This window comes from Neofelis nebulosa, chromosome 5 (assembly GCF_028018385.1).
Source record: "Neofelis nebulosa isolate mNeoNeb1 chromosome 5, mNeoNeb1.pri, whole genome shotgun sequence".
Classification (NCBI taxonomy): Eukaryota; Metazoa; Chordata; class Mammalia; order Carnivora; family Felidae; genus Neofelis; species Neofelis nebulosa.
Genome location: NC_080786.1, coordinates 226,083 through 245,898, shown reverse-complemented (window position 1 = coordinate 245,898; position 19,816 = coordinate 226,083). Strand labels below are relative to the sequence as shown.

General features: G+C 46.7%; 2 protein-coding genes across 4 annotated transcripts in view; one reads left to right on the top strand and one right to left on the bottom strand.

Annotated features, from left to right (window-relative positions):
- Nucleotides 1–11,702, bottom strand: part of ZNF445 (zinc finger protein 445) — a 37,247-nt gene extending 25,545 nt beyond the window's left edge. Inside the window, exon 1 of one of the 3 annotated variants that reach the window (XM_058729179.1) lies at nucleotides 11,565–11,702. The gene's annotated coding sequence lies outside the window, so the exon portion shown is untranslated. Of the gene's footprint in view, nucleotides 1–7,008; nucleotides 7,164–11,564 lie in introns of those variants that run through there. The other 2 variants (XM_058729180.1, XM_058729178.1) reach the window with 2 other exon arrangements.
- On the top strand, nucleotides 7,472–16,462 carry LOC131511523 (uncharacterized). The gene is given in 3 exon segments (XM_058729186.1): nucleotides 7,472–11,453; nucleotides 11,456–13,948; nucleotides 13,951–16,462. Coding segments are annotated over 3 exon segments (5,175 nt in total). The 5' UTR covers nucleotides 7,472–9,064; the 3' UTR covers nucleotides 14,244–16,462.
- The last annotated feature ends 3,354 nt before the right edge of the window (nucleotides 16,463–19,816 follow it).

Below are 19,816 nucleotides of genomic sequence, written 5' to 3'. Positions count from 1 at the left end.
ACAAAATACACACCTGACTCAAGTAGTACAAAACTTACTCACAAGAAGAGAAAAGAGAAAGAATGCACAAGATTCAACGTCTTGCAATCCATTGCTTTCCCCATGCGCAGCAGATCACTTTCGCAGGCAACGTGTTTAGGACAGTGTGGAGACAAGCACTACGCCTAATGCTGCAGTAGGACCCTCAACCCCTTGCCGGTGGGGTCTGAAATAAAGAAAGCAGGGGTAGGCCTGAGGGTCACTGGCACATGCAATAGGCAGAACAAAGGGGTGTACATTAGGCAAGAACAGAGAAAGATAGTCCTTCAGAAGGCAATAAGCCCAGAGTGCTCTTCATCTCTGGGGGCAAGGAAATGTCCCCAGCTCAAGGCTACTCTAAACGCTGTTATGCAAGAGAGGAGAAGCTGCTCTTGACCGCCTTGCCCATCAATAACAAAACATGTTAAGATATTAAAAAAAAAAAAATCTTAGATATAATCGTAGAAAAAATCTAAAGCCATATATACGTCTAAGTGTAAGTACGTGTGATGTACATAAGTACTCAAAGGAATTTAAGATGGCTTGGGCGATTCACAAAAACTCTTACTGAATACAGGAGCGGAGAGTTTGAGTAGTAGTTAAAGGAACCTTTAGTTTATGTGTAGTTATTTCATTTTTCAACATAACGTTTGTGTACTACGCCTCTCTCTTTTCTTTCTTTTAAGAATGCATGTAGAAAATGGCGATTACAGGGGTGCCTGGGTTGCTCAGTTGGTATCTGACTTCAGTTCAGGTCACAGTCTCATGGTTCATGGGTTCAAGCCCCTCATCAGACTCTGCTGTCAGCTCGGAGCCTGGAGCCTGCTTCAGATTCTGTGTCTCCCTCTCTGTCTGCCCCTCCTCCACTTGTGCTCTCTCTCAAAAATAAATGAACATGCCTGGGTGGCGCAGTCGGTTAAGCGTCCGACTTCAGCCAGGTCACGATCTCGCGGTCAGTGAGTTCGAGCCCCGCGTCGGGCTCTGGGCTGATGGCTCAGAGCCTGGAGCCTGTTTCCGCTTCTGTGTCTCCCTCTCTCTCTGCCCCTCCCCGTTCATGCTCTGTCTCTCTCTCTGTCCCAAAAAAAAAAAATAAATAAAAAACGTTGGAAAAAAAAAAATTTAAAAAAAAATAAATAAATAAATAAATGAACATGAAAGAAAGAAAGAAAGAAAGAAAGAAAGAAAGAAAGAAAGAGAAAGAAAGAAAGAAAGAAAGAAAGAAAGAAAGAAAGAAAGGAAGAAAGACAGACTGCAAAAATGCCAAAATGTTAGAAGTGCTTAAACTGGTGTGTCTGAAATCTGCCTCCCTGTTACTTTACTCATTATATATTTTGTCTTGTCCCATTTTCCTAAAATAATAAATAAATTTTGGGGCAAGGTTTAAAAGTTATAGTTATTAACTAGTTAAGACTTAAAATAAAAATAAAGTACAGCTGGAATATGCACAAAAACTTTCTTAGCCTTGCTGCCAGAGTGTTCTCACCCATTATCTTCTCCAGAAAGTGGGATAAAGGCTTTCCCTTCCTATTAACCAGTGTTCCGTGAATTTTTACATGTCACTTTTACAATCATCAAAGTAATCAAGAATTCTCTTTACCAAACACACTAAATGAGTATCAGGCAGCTCCCAGGACACAGGGACAGGCACTGAGGGGGAGAGGCAGCAAGCCTTGAAGGGGTACTGAGAGCAAATGGTGGCTGCACTCAAAAACTGCAAATGGAAAAACCAACCGACGTGACCTTAGATCTCCTAAAAATTACGAGACCAACCTAAGACATGACCCGGCAATTAAGAAGAGAATGAAAGGAGCAAAATGCTACCTCTAAACACAACATGCAAAAGAAAAAACAAAGACCAAGAATGTTAAGACAAAGAGACAAAACAAAAAGAGTCCACAAAAAGGGTGAGATAAACAGCCGGCCTAGGTACCTCTTGTAAAGTGTCCCATAACTGAGTGCACCAAGTCACAAATGATGTTCACCGTCCCCTGAAACCATCCTCCATCTCCTGCGACCATTAAATACATTTGAAGAAATCACTCCCTTCACTCCGAAGCCATCCCCTACTTGGTTATAAACCAATACCTATTCGCTATCTCCCAGACTCAGCCAATGCTGTCAGGACAGAGAAAAAAAAGAGTGACTAACCACAGACGGAAAGAGCTCATGCCAGAAAGTAGGCTGCCATCCAGCTAGCACACAAAAAAACTACACTCCTGTTCTCAGGGCATGAAGAGTCAGTCCAGTCAAGAACTACATTAGGGATCATGCATGCTGAGGAGTCAGCTGAAGTTCTGGCAGAGAAGTGAAGCTTTGATGTGGAAAAACAGTGGAGAAAAAGAAGAAGTACTGGAGAAAACAAAAGCAAAGGAAAAGGAGGGAAATGATAAAGTAAGTGGCTGAAGGCCTACAGACAGAGCTGAAGACCAGCAACAACAAAAGAAGGCTGAGCCGAGCAAGAGGGACAGGCTCCAGCCGTGCTGAGCCCCAGCAGCAGAAACAACTGCTCAGAAGGCAGCTGAAAGTCAGAGGAAGAGGGACAGAGACTTTCCCCAACAAACCTGCAGAATAGACTGGAGAAGAGCAAGAAACCCAAGTAGGAAAGGACTAGAAAGCTGCTCACAGTGACCAGAAATCTGGCAGTGAGGCTAAAGAGAATGAACTTGAGCCCAGAGACAAATGTTCTGAAGGAAGGCACCCAGCAGGAAATAGAAATGGCAAGACCTATCTCAGGAAATGGAGATCCACAGCACAATTAGCACCAAAAATAAGCCTCCAAGCAGGCCTGTTCTAAAGCAGCTGCTACAGAAATGTCCAAAGAGGCCAGCGAAGTATCTGGACACAGGTGATCAGAAGACTAACTGACAGGAAAATGAGGGCGAAAGCCTAGGAACCTGGCGAGGGGTTCCAGGCCTTCAACTGGGGAGAAAGTGTTGGCCCAGCCTCTGCAACCATGAACACGGAGAAAGCTAAAGACCTGGAAAGACCCAGGGCACAGTAAAGACATGGGGGCCAGTGAGCTGAAGCTGCCCAGTTAAATTCAGGTTTCCTAATGCCTCAGGGTTTCTCCATGTCCCAACCAGCTTTTGAGAACAGAAATAAAACTTCACCCATCCCAGGCCTAGGAGGCAACCTGAGTTGATCGGGCCTCTTCTCCCAGAGCTTCATACCTTAGGCCCAGTCTCAATCCTGCAATGAAAATGGCTTTGTAAAAACAGGGGAAATCCCAAACAATTATCTGGGCATTTTTCAGGGACAGTTTCCTTTTTTGTCATTTTGCTTCTTCAGCTCATACATGACGTATTTCGTTTTCTTTTAAAATCCTCATTTATGGGGCACGTGGGTGGCTCAGTCGGTTGGTTAAGTGCCGGACTTCGGCTCGGGTCATGATCTCACAGTTGGTGCGTTTCAGCCCCGCGTCGGGCTCTGTGCTGACAGCTCAGAGCCTGGAGCCTGCTTCAGATTCTTTGTCTCCCTCTCTCTCCCTCTGCCCCTTCTCAGTTCACACTCTGTCTCTCTCTCTCAAAAATAAATAAATGTTAAAAAAAATTTTTTTTAATCCTCATTTAGCAGTCTCTTATTCCCGTGTTTTTCCTACCAGTGTGAGGGCACATATGCTTTATTTTATACGCTGATAAGGAAACAAGAAAGACTGCTTCCAGTACATAACTAGAGTGTTACAGTATACTTGAACCCGTACATCAGATAAGAAGTGAGCTCAAACCTAGCGCCCAAAACTTGGTTTCTCAGTATCATTCTCCAATAAACCGTGAACATGGAGAAAGGAACTAGGGATCTTGGGAGAAGTGGTGGTCTCGGGGGCTGGGGAAGGGAAGATACAACAAACACAATTAATGTATGGGGCCAGAAAGTCAGGGAAAGACACCAAAAAGGATGTGGACACTTTAAGGGGAAGCAGGAGCCACTGCAAAGAGCCCCCAAGGGCCAAAGCAACGAAATAATATTTAAGCAACGAAATAAGTACCATTAGCACCGCATCATAGCCCAAAGGATATGTATCCAACATCACACAGATACAAATAATTGAAGAAATAAAACAAAGGGAAAGAAGGCACAACTCTTCCTCAGGAAATATTCCAATTATTATCTGGAGAAGGAATAACAGAAATCAAAGTCACCACTAGACCATTACAGTGATAAGATCCACCAAGAAGGCTAATTAGTGGGTGAACAGTAAAGAAAAGCAGGATATTGCCATGCAAGGTCTCAAAGTATCTTCCCCCAAATAATCACTAGTTACAAAGGGAAAGTAATCACTCTTTACAATGGTGACACATGGAAGACACCACTAGGTCAAAATCAGTATCGACAGTAATAACACATAGCAACATCATCCTCAATTGAAGCAGGAAAAAACATCTGACAAAACCAAAGTGAGACTCATTCTAAAAATACCCATACAACATACTTGAAAAGTGTCAACGTCATGAAAAACAAGGAAAGATGGAGAGACTGTCACATATTGAAGGAAAACAAGAAGACAGGGCAACTACATGGAATGGTGGAATGAGGGATTCTAGATCGGATCCTGGAACAGAAAAAGGTCATTAGTGAGAAACTGCTGGACTCTGTAATTAAAGTCAGCAGTTTAATGAATAGCATTGTACACTGTAAATTTCTGAAGTTTGAGGACTTGTACTATGGTTATGCAAGATATTAACTCTAGGCAAACTGACCAAAGAATATAAGGGAACTCGGTACGGTTTCTGCAACCCTCTCTAAGTCCACAACTATTCAAAAGAAAAAGGGTTTGGTTGTTTTTTTTTTTTTTTTTTAAATATATACTTATTTTTGAGAGGGGGGCAGAGAGAGAGAGAGGGAGACACAGAATCGGAAGCAGGCTCCAGGCTCTGAGATGTCAGCACAGAGCCTGACATGGGGCTCGAACTCACGGACCTTGTGATCGTGACCTGAGCCAAAGTTGGACGCTTAACCATTTAGGCCACCCAGGCGCCTCTAGAAAAAGGTCTCGGAATGGAAGAACTGTTATCACTTTTTTCTGATGTATTTCTATCTTAGGTTTAAAAAAAAAAAAAAACCGTGGCAATCAAAGATATTAAATATTGTTATTCTTATCTCCAATTTAGATTCATTCTTTTATTAACAGTATTTACTGGGTACCAGCTATGCCCCAGGCACTAAGGACTACATAACGAATAAGGATACCAAAAACAAAACACCACAAGAAACCAAAACAAATAAACAAAAAACACCACCGCCTTGCAGAGCTTACAGGAAGACAGAAAATGAAGAAAACACATGGCATGTTGGATAGGCATGTCTGGTCTGACACACTGTAATAAAACAAGGAAGGAGGGTAAGAGGTGTAAGATCAGGCAGAAGTTTAAGCTCAAAAATCCAATCTTGCAGAGCATCTCATGATTCACCTGGGGAGTTCTTTCAGAGCGTTTCTGATACAAAAATCCTGAAGACTGACAAATAAGGTAAGTTATGGTTACTATACGTTATGTATTTCTACTCCCAAGCAACTCTCCGACATCACCGAATGCCCTTGCACTGATGCAGCCTGGACACGAGGAGCCTCAGAAAACTTCAAGTGGCAGACTTAGTATTTGTGATGCTGCTGTCAGTTTCCTAAGTATATACTGAGGGTTTACCTTCAAAACATTCCCATCATTTCGACCTACAGAAAGGACTACATTTTTAACCAAAATTTGTCTGCCTTTCTTCAGCATTAACACGACAGGTAAGAGCACCCCCATTCATCAGACCCTCAACACACACACACACACACGTGTAAGCGGATGCAAGTTCTCCGAAATCCCTTCATCAAATTATGACTAAAACCACTCACTGACATTTCCTTGCAGATAATGTACTAATACTAATGCGTTTTCACTTCTGCACTACATACAGCTCGAAACAGGGTGGTGTTCTTTCCTGGCCACCACTTGTAACTTAGAAGGGGACCGACCATTCCCTGACTTCTTAGGCCTATGCAAGTCAGAGACAGTACGGTGGTTTTAAGAGCTGTACCTTATCTTTAAAAAACCCTTTTTGTTAAAAATAAAATCTTTAAAAATGTATATTGAAAAAATTAAAACTCCCTTTTATGTGCTACACTTTCATTTTGAAAAGAGGCAATCACCCTAATACACAGATTCTGCTATTTTCCTGCACAAGCGTCACTTTGTGAGCATTACAGCTTTGTGTAGTGTGTACTAACTACGGAAAATAAACTGCAACGAAAACGTTTCCTTTTAATTATCCTCACAGAAATATGTCTCGGTGCCGTCCTAACTAACGCTAGCACCAATTTTGACCGCTATGTGAACAAATGCATTCCGCCGGTTGACGGTATCATAATTTTCAAAACGCAAGGGTATGAATGTACTTAATGCCGCTCAATTTTGCCACACTTGAAAATGGTTAAAGTGGTCGATTTTATTGTACCCTCTGGTAAGTATTATGCAAATTTTAGCACAGTACTTTTGCATCCCACTAATACTAAGTTTTTAAAGGCCACAGTACGATCCCATTTCGAAATGCACATGCACCCGTGTATGAATGTGCATAATTGTGAGCAAATTTTAAAATGTCAGGAAGCATCCAGACGAAACTATTTGCAGACTGCGGTTATTCTCACTTTTCTGGCTCCCACCCGCGTCATCTAATTGTCCCTAATGAGTACGCTTTGTTTGCATAATTGGGAGAAAGGATAAAGCACAGAAGCCATTACTCCCAACTCTCTGCCCGGGGCTGCAAAGCGCTTCCAGCTACACTCCTCACCGCAGCGGGGACCGGATCCCCGCCCAGCCAGACCGCCCGCCCCGGGCACCGCCTCCAGGCCGGGCCTCAGCCAGCACCCCCGACCCCTGAGTCTCACCCCGGGCGGGGCCGAGCGTCCCCGCCGCCCTCCCGAGCCGTGCACCCTCACTGCCGGTCGCCACCGTCCCCCCCCCCCCCCCCGCCGCCTCCGCCGCCCCCGCGCCCCGCCCGGCGGCTCACCTCCCCAGGTCCCCGACAGCCAGTCCTCCAGCCACACCACCCGCCCAGAACCCGTCGCCCAGAGACCAGCTCTCCGACGGCCCAGGTCGCGCAGGCGCGCCGCCGCCCCGCCTCTCGGCGGCCGCTCTAGGAAGCTGGGAGGGCCAACGTCTCGCCTTCTCCCTGGCGCCAGCGCAGTGCTCAGCCGCCTGTGAGCCGGCTGACCAGTCCTCAGCAACCCTGCCTTCCCCTCTGGGCGCCTGCCCTCCACTCTCCAATGCCCTGTCAGGCCCCGGCGCTCTATCAGTCTTGCCCAATTTGACCACATCCCCTCCAGCGTCTCTGTGAAAAGAACAGCCCTGCCTTAGTTTAAAGCTAAGTTCTTTTTTCTGCTTATTATGGATCTTTGATAAGAAATACAATTGCTGAGAAGTCTGTTTTGCTTGCTGTTTGCTACGAGCATTGTGAAACCTTTCCTGAATGTAACTCACTATGTAATAGAGTAAGTTGTGAACCTTCCTAAATGTAGTCTGGTGTGTAATAGAATAAGTGACTGTACATGAACTAACCGGCATTTCTCGCTTCTGTAAACCTGCTTGCTTAACACATCCCTCCCCTTCCCCCTTTTTCTTCCCACCACAAGTAATGGACAAAGCCTTCCCGCCAAAGGACAAAGGATGCCCAATCAGAGGACAACAAATGTCCTTACTTTAAAACCAACTAATCAGGATTCATAATTTGAAACCTCCCCTGTGCTATTTGTCTCTGTCTATAAAAACGCTGTACCAACCCTGATCAGGGCCTCTTAACGTCACCGGCAACGAGTGCGCGGAGGTCCAGGTTCGAACCTGCAATAAACGACCCTTGCCGCTTGGCTTTGACTTACGACTCTGGTGGTCTCTTGTGGGATCCACGACTTCGGGCATTACATTTGGAGGTCCCACCGAGATTTCCCCTGAGCCCACCAGACTTCTGGTCAATGGGTCGTATCTGATTCCGATCGATCGGTAAGTAAGCCGGCTCTAACGTTCTTCCTTTTCTCTGATCTGTGTTTCTTCTCTGGAGAACCGGTTCTGTCTGGAAGCTGGTGTGACCCTGGCGGACGCTCTATAGGGCACCCAGCCGGGGTCAGTTGGAGACGTCCACTGACACAGGGGGCCTTTCTGGCCCATCGGGGGGGGCCTTTTTGGCCCATCAGGACTCTTTTCTGTGGGCCACTCACGCCCAACGCGCTTGCGAGTTAACCACTTTCACTTTCTCTACGGACTTCCAGTTTCTCTGTATAAATTAGTCCAGAGTGCTAAGAAACATCTCTAGGCGCCTGAAAAACCAGTAGGCATGCCCATTGTTACCCGTGTTCTGATGTGATGTGTGTCTGTGTGTCTGTCTGTTAAATTGACTGGAATGATTGTTGGGAGTCAGGGGCACGCGCCTGACTTACCCTATGTGTAGTCCCACGGCGTAAGCTACGGGATTCGAGTGGGCTCTAACCCGATTTCCGCGGCGATCCTCATATGGCTTAAGGCGGTCAAAATTTTTGATCCAAGCAGGGGGTTTATACCTGCCCGCCTATGCTAAGAGGCACCTAAGTTCCCGCGAGGGACGCGGACAGGCGAGTACGCGAGTACTTCTGTGTCAGTCTAAATGTATTGTCACCCCTGGGCCCTTGTAATTACCGCCATCCTAATCATAATTTTCTCTGTGGGGCTGGCCGAAATGGCACCAGAAAGTCGGAACCTCTGCGAAAGATTCTTGTTAGTTTTTGTTTTTCTTTCATGGGTCGGATGCTTTATTGGAATTAAGTGTTTTCTCGGCTAATCGGAATTAATTATTCCATCCTTTGTTCCTCTCTCTCCTTCCTCAGCTCCCTGCAGCTTTTCCTCCCGCCCCTTCGCCTTCGCCTGGGCCCAGCCAAGCCGCCGGGAGTCTCACCCTCAGAGGTCGCCTGCACGAACTCCTCCACTGCTAGTTTCAGCCGCTTCAGGGCCCCCTCCGTGCCACCCCCTGGCCAGCGGCACCCCCCCGCATCCGTGCTGCCTGTGCCCCCTTCCCTTCTCCTCTTCCTCAGAATCATAACATGGGCCAAACGCAGAGCACCCCTCTTTCCCTCCTCGTCACCAACTTCAAGGATGTAAGAGCTAGAGGACACAGCTTAAGCCTAGACATTCGCAAAAGAAAGTTGATCACCTACTGCCGCTCTGAATGGCCCACCTTTGGGGTCAATTGGCCTACAGAGGGAAGCTTCTGCCTCCCTGTGGTCCTTAAAGTAAAATCAAGGATTTCCCTACCAGGGAAAGAAGGTCACCCAGACCAGAGTCGCTATATTCTGGTGTGGCAAGATTTAGTGGAAAATCCACCTCCTTGGATGGCCTCTTTCTTAACAGCAGGGTCATGCCAAATCCTAGCGGCTAAACCTATCAACCCTCTCAAGCCGCTAACTCCAACTGCACCCCCTGTCCTCCCCGACAGCTAAGATTTACTTTCTCTCGACCCTCCCCCTTACCAGATTCCCCCCTTTATTCCACAAGCTGCCCCCATCCCTGCTCCTGACCCCACTCCCCCTGCGCCGGCAGAGCCTCCCATAGCCCAGCCGATGGAAGAACTAGAGAATCGGGAGGCTCAACCCGCGCTCATGCCTAATGGGGGCGAAATCCAAGGGCCAGCTGGACGCACCCATAGGCGGGCCCCACATGAGCCAGGACTCCGCCTTCCTGACTCCACCGTAGCTTTACCCTTACGGGAAATAGGGCCTCCTGATGGTACGGGGAACCCCCGACTTCAATACTGGCCCTTCTCTACCAGTGACCTGTATAACTGGAAAACCCAGAATGCCCGATTTTCTGATAACCCTAAAGATTTAATAGCTCTCTTGGGCAGCGTTATGTTCACCCATCAACCCACCTGGGATGATTGTCAGCAACTCCTCCGAATCCTGTTCACCACCGAGGAGCGAGAAAGAATTCAATTGGAAGCAAGAAAGCTGGTGCCTGGAGATGACGGCCAACCCACTGCTAACCTTGATCTCATTAATGCAGCTTTTCCCTTGACCCGACCCCCACAGGATGGCTGGGACTACAACACGGCAGAAGGTAGGGGACGGCTGCGCATTTATCGCCAGACTCTAATGGCGGGTCTCCGGGCTGCTGCACGCAAGCCCACTAATTTGGCAAAAGTGTATTCAGTAATACAAGGTAAGACAGAGAGCCCTGCCGCTTATTTAGAAAGATTAATGGAAACCTTCAGACAGTATACCCCCATGAACCCCGAGGCCCCCGAAAATCAAGCTGCTGTTGTAATGGCCTTTGTAAATCAGGCAGCCACTGATATTAAAAAGAAACTCCAGAAACTAGAGGACCTGGAGGGAAAACAGATTCAGGACTTACTCCGCATTGCCCAGCGTGTCTATAATAATAGAGAGACTCCAGAGGACGGGCAACTTAAAGCTACCGAAAAAATGACCAAAGTCCTGGCCGCTGTTGTCCAAAAGCCCCTGGATAAAGACCAATGTGCCTATTGCAAAGAAAAAGGCCATTGGGCCCGAGAATGCCCTAAAAAGAAAAAGCCACGTCATAATCAAAAACTGTGGCAGCCAAAAACCACACCTGCCCTCGTCACTCAAGATGCAGAATAGGGAAGACGGGGTTCGGATCCCCTCCCCAAACCTAGGGTAACGCTACAAGTGGAGGGGAACCCAGTGCAATTCCTAGTCGACACAGGGGCACAACATTCGGTCTTGATCAGACCCCATGGAAAAATTTCTAAAAAATCTTCCTGGGTCCAAGGGGCTACCGGAATAAAAAAATATCCCTAGACCACCCAGGGGACTGTGGACCTAGGAAATGGAAAGGTCACCCATTCCTTCCTAGTCATCCCTGACAGCCCCTGCCCCTTATTAGGAAGAGACTTACTCACTAAAATGGGGGCCCAGATTCATTTTACGCCAGGGGGCCCCCAAGTGACTAGCCCTCACAACCAACCCATGACCATACTTACTCTAAGATTAGAAGATGAATATCAACTCCATCAGGAGCCACCCTCGCAAAGTCAAAACATAGAGCCCTGGCTCCAGCAGTTTCAGGAAGCATGGGCTGAAACCGGGGGTATGGGGTTGGCTAAACATCGCCCAGCTCTATTCATAGAGCTGAAACCGGGGGCAGATCCAGTTCGGGTCCGACAATACCCGATGTCAATGGAGGCCAGAAATGGCATCACGCCACATATCCGTCGCCTCCTAGACTTAGGCATCTTGCGTCCCTGCCATTCAGCCTGGAACACCCCCCTGCTGCCTGTACGAAAACCTAACAGTGCGGACTACCGTCCAGTACAAGATCTAAGAGAAGTTAACCGCCGAGTCATGGACATACACCCAACAGTACCCAACCCCTATACCCTCCTAAGTGCCCTCAGCCCAGAAAGACAATGGTATACTGTCCTTGATTTAAAAGATGCTTTTTTCAGCCTGCCTCTGGCCCCCAAAGCCAAGAGCTCTTCGCCTTCGAGTGGTCCGACCCTGAGAGGGGCATAAATGGACAACTCACCTGGACCCGGCTCCCCCAAGGATTTAAAAACTCACCCACCTTATTCGATGAGGCACTTCACGAGGATCTGGGTGAGTACCGGAATCAAAACCCCGAAGTGACTCTCTTGCAGTACGTCGACGATCTTTTAATCGCCGCTGAAACTGCCGAAGCTTGCTTGCAAGGCACCAGGAACCTTCTCCGGACACTTGGTGCCCTGGGGTACAGGGCTTCAGCAAAGAAGGCCCAAATTTGCAGGTCCGAGGTAACCTACTTGGGGTATCTGTTAAGAGAAGGCCAGCGGTGGCTCACTGATGCACAGAAGGAAACCGTCCTCCACATCCCCCGACCCACAACGCGAAGGCAGGTGAGAGAATTCCTGGGATCGGCCGGGTTCTGCCGCTTGTGAATACCTCGGTTCGCCGAGATGGCTAAGCCTCTTTACCTGGTCACCCGAGAACAGGCGCCCTTTGAGTGGACCGAGGAAACTGAGCAGGCTTTCCAACAAATTAAACTCGCCCTGTTGTCGGCGCCAGCCTTAGGGCTCCCCGATGTCTCCAAACCCTTCCATCTCTTCGTAGATGAAAACAAGGGGGTAGCCAAAGCAGTACTGACGCAACTCCTTGGCCCATGGCCCAGGCCCATTGCCTATCTTTCAAAAAGACTAGACCCAGTAGTGGCTGGCTGGCCCCCTTGCCTCCGTATGATCGCTGCTACAGCTCTAATGGTAAAGGATGCTGATAAGTTAACTATGGGACAAGAGTTACATGTTACAACCCCTCATGCCATCGAGAGAGTCCTCAAACAACCTCCTGACCGATGGATAAGTAACGCCCGACTGGTTCACTACCAGGGACTATTATTAAACCCCCTCAGAATCATTTATGCTCCCCCCCGAACACTAAACCCTGCCTCCCTGCTACCAGACCCAGACTTAGATACCCCTCTCCATGACTATGCTGAGATATTGGCACAGGTTCATGGAGTTCGGGAAGATTTACAGGATCACCCTCTACCAGACGCCGAGGTTACCTGGTTCACTGACGGCAGTAGCTTTGTACATCAGGGTCAAAGGTACACAGGGGCAGCAGTCACAACTGAAACTGAGACTGTTTGGGCAGAGCGTTTGCCAGCTGGCACCTCTGCCCAACGGGCTGAACTTGTGGCCTTAACCAAGGCACTGACTCTGGGAAAAGACAAGAGACTAAACGTGTATACCGATAGCAGATATGCTTTTGCTACGGCCCACATATATGGAGCTATATATAGAGAGAGGGGACTGTTAACTGCAGAGGGGAAAACTATCAAAAACAAAGAAGAAATATTGGCTCTTTTAAAGGCTCTCTGGCTGCCTAAACGACTAGCCATCATACATTGCCCAGGCCACCAAAAACCGATCACACTGGTGGCCATAGGAAATAATTTGGCTGACCAGGTGGCTCGAGAGGCAGCCTTACAGGTGGACTGTGCTTTAATGACCACCCTACCAGACCCCGGTTCAGCTAGTTTACCAGAAAATCCCACCTACACTAAAGAAGACCTAAACTGGATCCAAAAATTACCTTTAACTCAGTGCCTTAACGGATGGTGGAGAGCAGCAGACTGTAGCATAATTCTCCCAGAAGAAATGGGAAATAAAGTCTTATCCAAGATGCACCGAGCCACTCATATGGGCACCAGAAAAATGCAGGACTTAATAAGACATGCTAGGATCACCATTAGAGACTCCAGGACAGAAATTGAACAGATAGTTGCTAGCTGTAAAGCTTGCCAACTAACTAACGCTACCAACCACGGGAAAAACCCTGGCTCCAGGACCCGCGGAACCAGGCCGGGAGCCTATTGGGAAGTAGACTTCACCGAGGTAAAGCCTGGAAAATATGGATATAAATATTTATTAGTGTTTATAGATACCTTTTCAGGATGGACAGAGGCCCTCCCCACCAAGCATGAGACTGCGCAGGTAGTGGCAAAGAAAATGTTGGAAGACATCATGCCCAGGTACGGATTCCCTACCCTAATAGGATCAGACAACGGACCAGCATTCATTTCAAAGGTAATACAAGGGATAGCTCAGTTTATTGGGGCTGATTGGAAACTACATTGTGCATATAGACCCCAAAGCTCAGAACAGGTAGAAAGAATGAATAGAACTCTAAAAGAGACCTTAACTAAATTGACCATGGAGACTGGCGCTAATTGGGTAGTCTTACTCCCCTACGCTCTGTTCGGGGTGCGGAACTCCCCTTACAAACTGGGATTAACCCCCTTTGAAATCATGTATGGAGTCCCCTCCCCCCCCCCCATAATTCCCAACCTACAGTCTAATGTGTTAACTGAATTTGATGATCATAAACTTCTTATTTCCCTGAGGGAACTCCAGCACACCCACCAGGAAGTTTGGCCCAGACTGAGAGCCATTTATGAGACCGCCCCCCCCACCCCGAGCCCCATCACTACCGACCCAGAGACTGGGTATACGTGCGGAGACATAAGCAAGAGACCCTCCAGCCACGGTGGAAGGGACCCTACATTGTGATCCTGACTATGCCCACCGCTCTCAAGGTCGACGGGATTGCTACCTGGATCCATTACACCCACGCCCGACCAGCTGATCCCTTTGCAGTTCGAGAAGACTTCGTGCCAGAAGCCAACACAGCCTGGACAGTTGACCAGAGTAAGACCCATCCTTTAAAATTAACTCTGCACCAAAGACCCATACCAGCTCCTGACCCATAATGACCAAAAAAAGAACACTCATCAGCATACTCCTACTCACTTTCTACGGACTGATAAGTATTGCGGGCAACCCTCATATCCCCTATACCTTAACGTGGGAAATTATTAATTTAGAAACTCATGAAGTCTATAATACCACCACTAAATCAGATACTCCCTTAAATTCTTGGTGGCCCGACCTATATTCAACCTAGAAGATGTAGCTGTCTCCATGGGATTACTCCCTCATCCCTCTGACCTTATCCTTACCCCAGGGAAATGCCAACGCCGAGCCCCTGCACGCGTATATGGGTATAGACCTGGGGAACGAGAAAGTCTAAGCCAGAGGGGATTTTATGCATGACCAGGGTTCGGACTGAACGCTCACACCACATGTGGAGGAATTTTAAGCTACTACTCTAAGTCCTGGAGTTGTGTCACTACCAATGATGGAAGCTGGAAATGGAACGTAAAACCCCATTATATTGACATGAAATTTGCTAGCCCCTGCCCCAAGCACAAGCTATCCAGAACCTCTACCTGTAACCTTGTCCGCATTAAATTTCTAGAAGATGGAAAAAAAGATACCAGATGGACCTCTGGACTTAGTTGGGGAATCTATTTATATCGGGGGCCACCCTACTATGCAACTGTTATTCAGATAAAACTAAAGGCAGAACCCAAGACTCTACCAACCCTAGTAGGGCCAAACCAATCAGTAGGGCCCCCGAATAAGCCCGATCCTACCCAACGGCCCACAGATAAGAGCACTAATCCTCCCAATTCTCCGTCCACTCAAGCAGTCCTTATAGTCAGGACTACTTCAAAAAAAAAAACCCTCCCACACTCCCTCCCACAACCCCTCCATTAACCCTGGGGGCCCGTCAAAAATTCAAACCCCATTTAGAAATGACCCCTTATGGACAATGATAAATTCCACTTATCAGGCCTTAAACCATACTAACCCTAAGGAGACAGAAGCTTGTTGGCTATGCTATTCTATACAACCTCCATTTTACGAGTCAGTAGCAATAGTAGGAAACTATAGCACCGCAAACAACTCAGACTCTTGCAATTGGGGACAGAGAAGACCCGGCCTCACACTACAAGTACTTACAGGAAATGGGACATGTATAGGAACAGTGCCAACAAAATATAGCCACTTATGCATAAATAACAGAAATATATTCAATACTTCAGAAAATTGGATTATTCCACCAGATAACTCATGGTGGCTTTGTTCTCATGCGGGATTAACTCCTTGCCTCTATAAAGATATGTTCACACAATCAGTCAGAATTCTGTATAATGGTAATTGTGTTCCCAAAAATCATATACCACACAACTGAGTATGTAGACCAGACGTGGATAGCACCCAAAAGAGTAACTAAGAGAGACCTCATCACTGCAGGGGCTCTAACTCTAGACACTATATTTGGACTCGGGGCCATCGGAACAAGGACAGGGATCTCAGCCTTAACAATACAAAACAAGGGATTTAGTATACTTAGAGAAGCAGTTGATAAAGATATAGAAAGAATAGAGATTGCCATCACTTCGCTTGAAAAGTCCCTAACCTCCCTCTCGGAAGTAGTTTTACAAAACAGGAGAGGATTAGACCTGCTGTTCTACAGCAAGGTGGTCTCTGCGGCACTAGGAGAAGAGTGTTGCTTCTATGCTGACCACACAGGAATAGTAAGAGATTCTATGGCCAAGGTCCGAGAAGGGCTAGCCAAACGAAAAAGAGAAAGAGAACAGGAGGCAGGGTGGTTTGAATCCTGGTTCAATGCGTCCCCATGGTTAACTACCCTGCTCTCCTCTTTACTCAGGCCTCTGGCCATCCTGCTTCTCACTCTCACGTTAGGCCCCTGCATCATAAACAAAATTATTAATTTTGTCCAAGACAGGTTCAATGCTATACAATTAATGGTCTTACGAACTCAGTACCAACCTCTCGAGACATTACAAATAGAAAACTAAAGATCCAAGATTGGCTCTTTAGGCACAAGAAAAAGGGGGAATGAAAAGAACAGCCCTGCCTTAGTTTAAAGCTAAGTTCTCTTTTCTGCTTATTATGGATCTTTGATAAGAAATACAATTGCTGAGAAGTCTGTTTTGCTTGCTGTTTGCTACGAGCATTGTGAAACCTTTCCTGAATGTAACTCACTATGTAATAGAGTAAGTTGTGAACCTTCCTAAATGTAGTCTGGTGTGTAATAGAATAAGTGACTGTACATGAACTAACCGGCATTTCTCGCTTCTGTAAACCTGCTTGCTTAACACATCCCTCCCCTTCCCCCTTTTTCTTCCCACCACAAGTAATGGACAAAGCCTTCCCGCCAAAGGACAAAGGATGCCCAATCAGAGGACAACAAATGTCCTTACTTTAAAACCAACTAATCAGGATTCATAATTTGAAACCTCCCCTGTGCTATTTGTCTCTGTCTATAAAAACGCTGTACCAACCCTGATCAGGGCCTCTTAACGTCACCGGCAACGAGTGCGCGGAGGTCCAGGTTCGAACCTGCAATAAACGACCCTTGCCGCTTGGCTTTGACTTACGACTCTGGTGGTCTCTTGTGGGATCCACGACTTCAGGCATTACATCTGCCCGGCTGCCCTCCAGGCCTCCGCCCCCCAGGGAAGACTAGGATCCAAAACAAGGGGGGCAAAATAGCGAGCGCCAAGATCTAGCTGACCGGTTCTGGCCAAAGGGAGAGCTATTATGGGGGCCGCTCGAGACTCCAGGAGGACCTCTTCTCCCCATCACACCACATCTAGGGATACTTGCTGATTTCCAGCCACAGGCACACAAACCTGTGCCTTCCCATGCCCCCCAGTTATTTTTTCCTGAACAAAATTTTAATCCTGAGTGCATTTTAAAGATCTTTCTGGCTTTTATTCAGCAATTCCCAAATCGGGCAGCATCCAGTCTAGCAGATAGAATGGAAAGAGCTGGAAGAACTATACAATGCTAGAGATTTCGCAGGCAGAAGGGAACAGGAAAAAATTAGATGAGGCAAAAAGGTAGATTGGTGACTGCCGCGTTACTTTCCTTAAGGGGATGCCAGGGTTTCATCAGGTAGATTACCTAACTAAAGTAATCAGGAAATTCTTGATTGACTTGTTAAGGACAGTGAGCCCCAAATGGAGTCCCTTATGCTAAGAAAAATCCTCAGGAGCCCGCCTATGAGGAAGGAAAACCGAGACAAATCTTTATTTAGGTTTGCAAACCAGGAAGGGCAACTCAACTCAGTGGGTGTGCCCATCTGAAGAAGACAAGGGGAGATGGTATTTTTAAGGCTTAAACCCACACTGGGAGAAAATTTTCACTGGGCATGGGCTCCTCAGTGGTTGGCTGACCTTTTTTTGCTCAGTATTGTGATATGGGAGGACTTTTCAGGTGTCTAACCCTCAAGATGCTTATCATGATTCCAAGAAAGTTCTGCTCTTCTAAGGACTCCACAGAACAGTGGCTGTTGCAAGATGGAGTCAGAGTTGTCAACCCCTTCCCTGGCCCCCTCTCTTCTTCCCCCTCATGTCACCGAACTGAAGTTAGTTGCAGTTTTGGCTGTCCCGCAAACAGAATCTGAAACCAATCAGGAATTTCCCGATCTGCATTAGGTAGGTAATCGCTCTGATAAGAACCCCTGCCATCCCCAGAAGAAAAGTAGCCTTGTAATAACCAATCCACCTGTTTGTCTAGTGTAACATTCTTGTTTCTGTTCCCTTCTGTCTATGAAATGTATTGCCTTATACTGCTCTCTGAAGTTTCTTTCTATCTGCTAGACTGTATGTTGCCCGATTTGTGAATCACTGAATAAAGCCAATTAGATCTTTAAATTTTGAATTTTGTTCTTTAACCAACTGGTTTCAGATTCTATTTCTGGGAGACCAAAATGCAAGTAAGTTACCAAAACTGTTAAGTCTTATTTTGGTGATGGGGGGAGGGAGGAGGCGGCGTAGCATATGCAACTCCATTTTGGTCCTGTTGTCTTGTCTTTAACAATCACCCCATTTTAGTCAGACTCTCAGCCTAACTGAGAGATGTGAACAAAATTTAAGACATTAATGCACTACTCCCAGCTATACCACTCTGGAGTTCTCACGGTTTTTGTTGAATCTCTGTGTGGTAATCAAAGGCCACAATGTCAGGTTCACATTCTTTAAATTGATTATTCTCTCTGTTACTTTTCTAACTTGGAAAAAAATTTTTAATGTTTTATTTATTTTTGAGAGAGAGAGAGATGGAGTGTGAATGAGGGAGGGGCAGAGAGAGAGAGAGAGAGTCAGAGACAGAGAGGGAGACACAGAATCCAAAGCAGGCTCCAGGCTCTAAGCTGTCAGCACAGAGCCCGACATGGGGCTCAAACCCACGAACCGCGAGATCATGACCCAAGCTGAAGTCAGAGACTTAGTTGGCTGAGTCACCCTGGTGGCCTGTGACTTTGTAATATTAGGGAGATGATTTCCTTAGTGGTTAGTGGATGCAAGCATGCCTTTAAAGCTTTGAATGAACAGAGTGCATCAGGGGGACTACTATGGTTACCAAAGGTAGAATACCTCCCAGTGTCTGGAGTGCACTTTGGAGTCATGGTGCTCAAGACACAAACCAATCAAGGTCAAATAAATGACCCAGTGAGGAAGACCTCACTGAAGGAGTCGCTTTCTTAAACCAATTGGCTGGGCGAGTGATCTTATTGTAGCTGAGACTCACCCCTCCCTAGAAGCATTCGTCCAAGTGCAACCAGTAGTGTTGGCTACAGCACAAGCACCTCCCTGCACAGCTAAAAGGTAACGAAGGGCTATTCTAGCATGGGGAACAACTCTGGCCAGAGTGTTTAGGGATTTTTGTTGGGCAGTTCTGCTTTAGTAGTAGATTCTGGAATATCTTCAAGAGTTAAGTAGAGGTTCATGATCATAGCCTCATCTGCACTCTAGCTCCTAGAGATCCACCAAAAGAAGCAAATTCTGAATCGTGAATGCTTTCTGGCAATTCCTATTTGTTTCAGCAACACAGATTGAGGGAAATTGACCAGTGAGGTGTTCCAGTTTCATAGTTGGCAGTTTAGGGGTTCAATTAGATAACCCCAAAGGCACTGCCCGGTTAAATGCCTCCCATCTAGGTATTCATAAGCCAAAGAAATATGCTTTTCCTCAAAACCACCACAGACAAAAATAAATGCTGCTGGGACACACGCTGCTCCCATCAAAGTATTATTATTAATGAATTTATTCACTAGGACTTTTCATTTGCCCAGTTAAGCCATGGATCAGTTAGGCTTTCACTGCACTTGGGAAGGTAATTTCTTGTTCTAAAATAAAAGATAGTTCTAAGCTCTTTGGAGAGTGGGTGCATGTGGAGAAAAGTGCAGTTCTAGGCCAGGAGCAGTTTGGGTTTAGATAATCATAAGAACGTCATTGTAAAAATGTACTATACTGATGTTTTCAAAGTGTCCCTGCCTGTCTCAGTCCATACAGTTATGGCAGAAGAAAGGTTAAAGCGAAGGCGCTGGATGTTCTGGACTCTGCAGGTGGCTTTGGTTGCAGTTTATGGTTTCATTGGGAATGGAAGAAAAACTGGTCACAGGGAG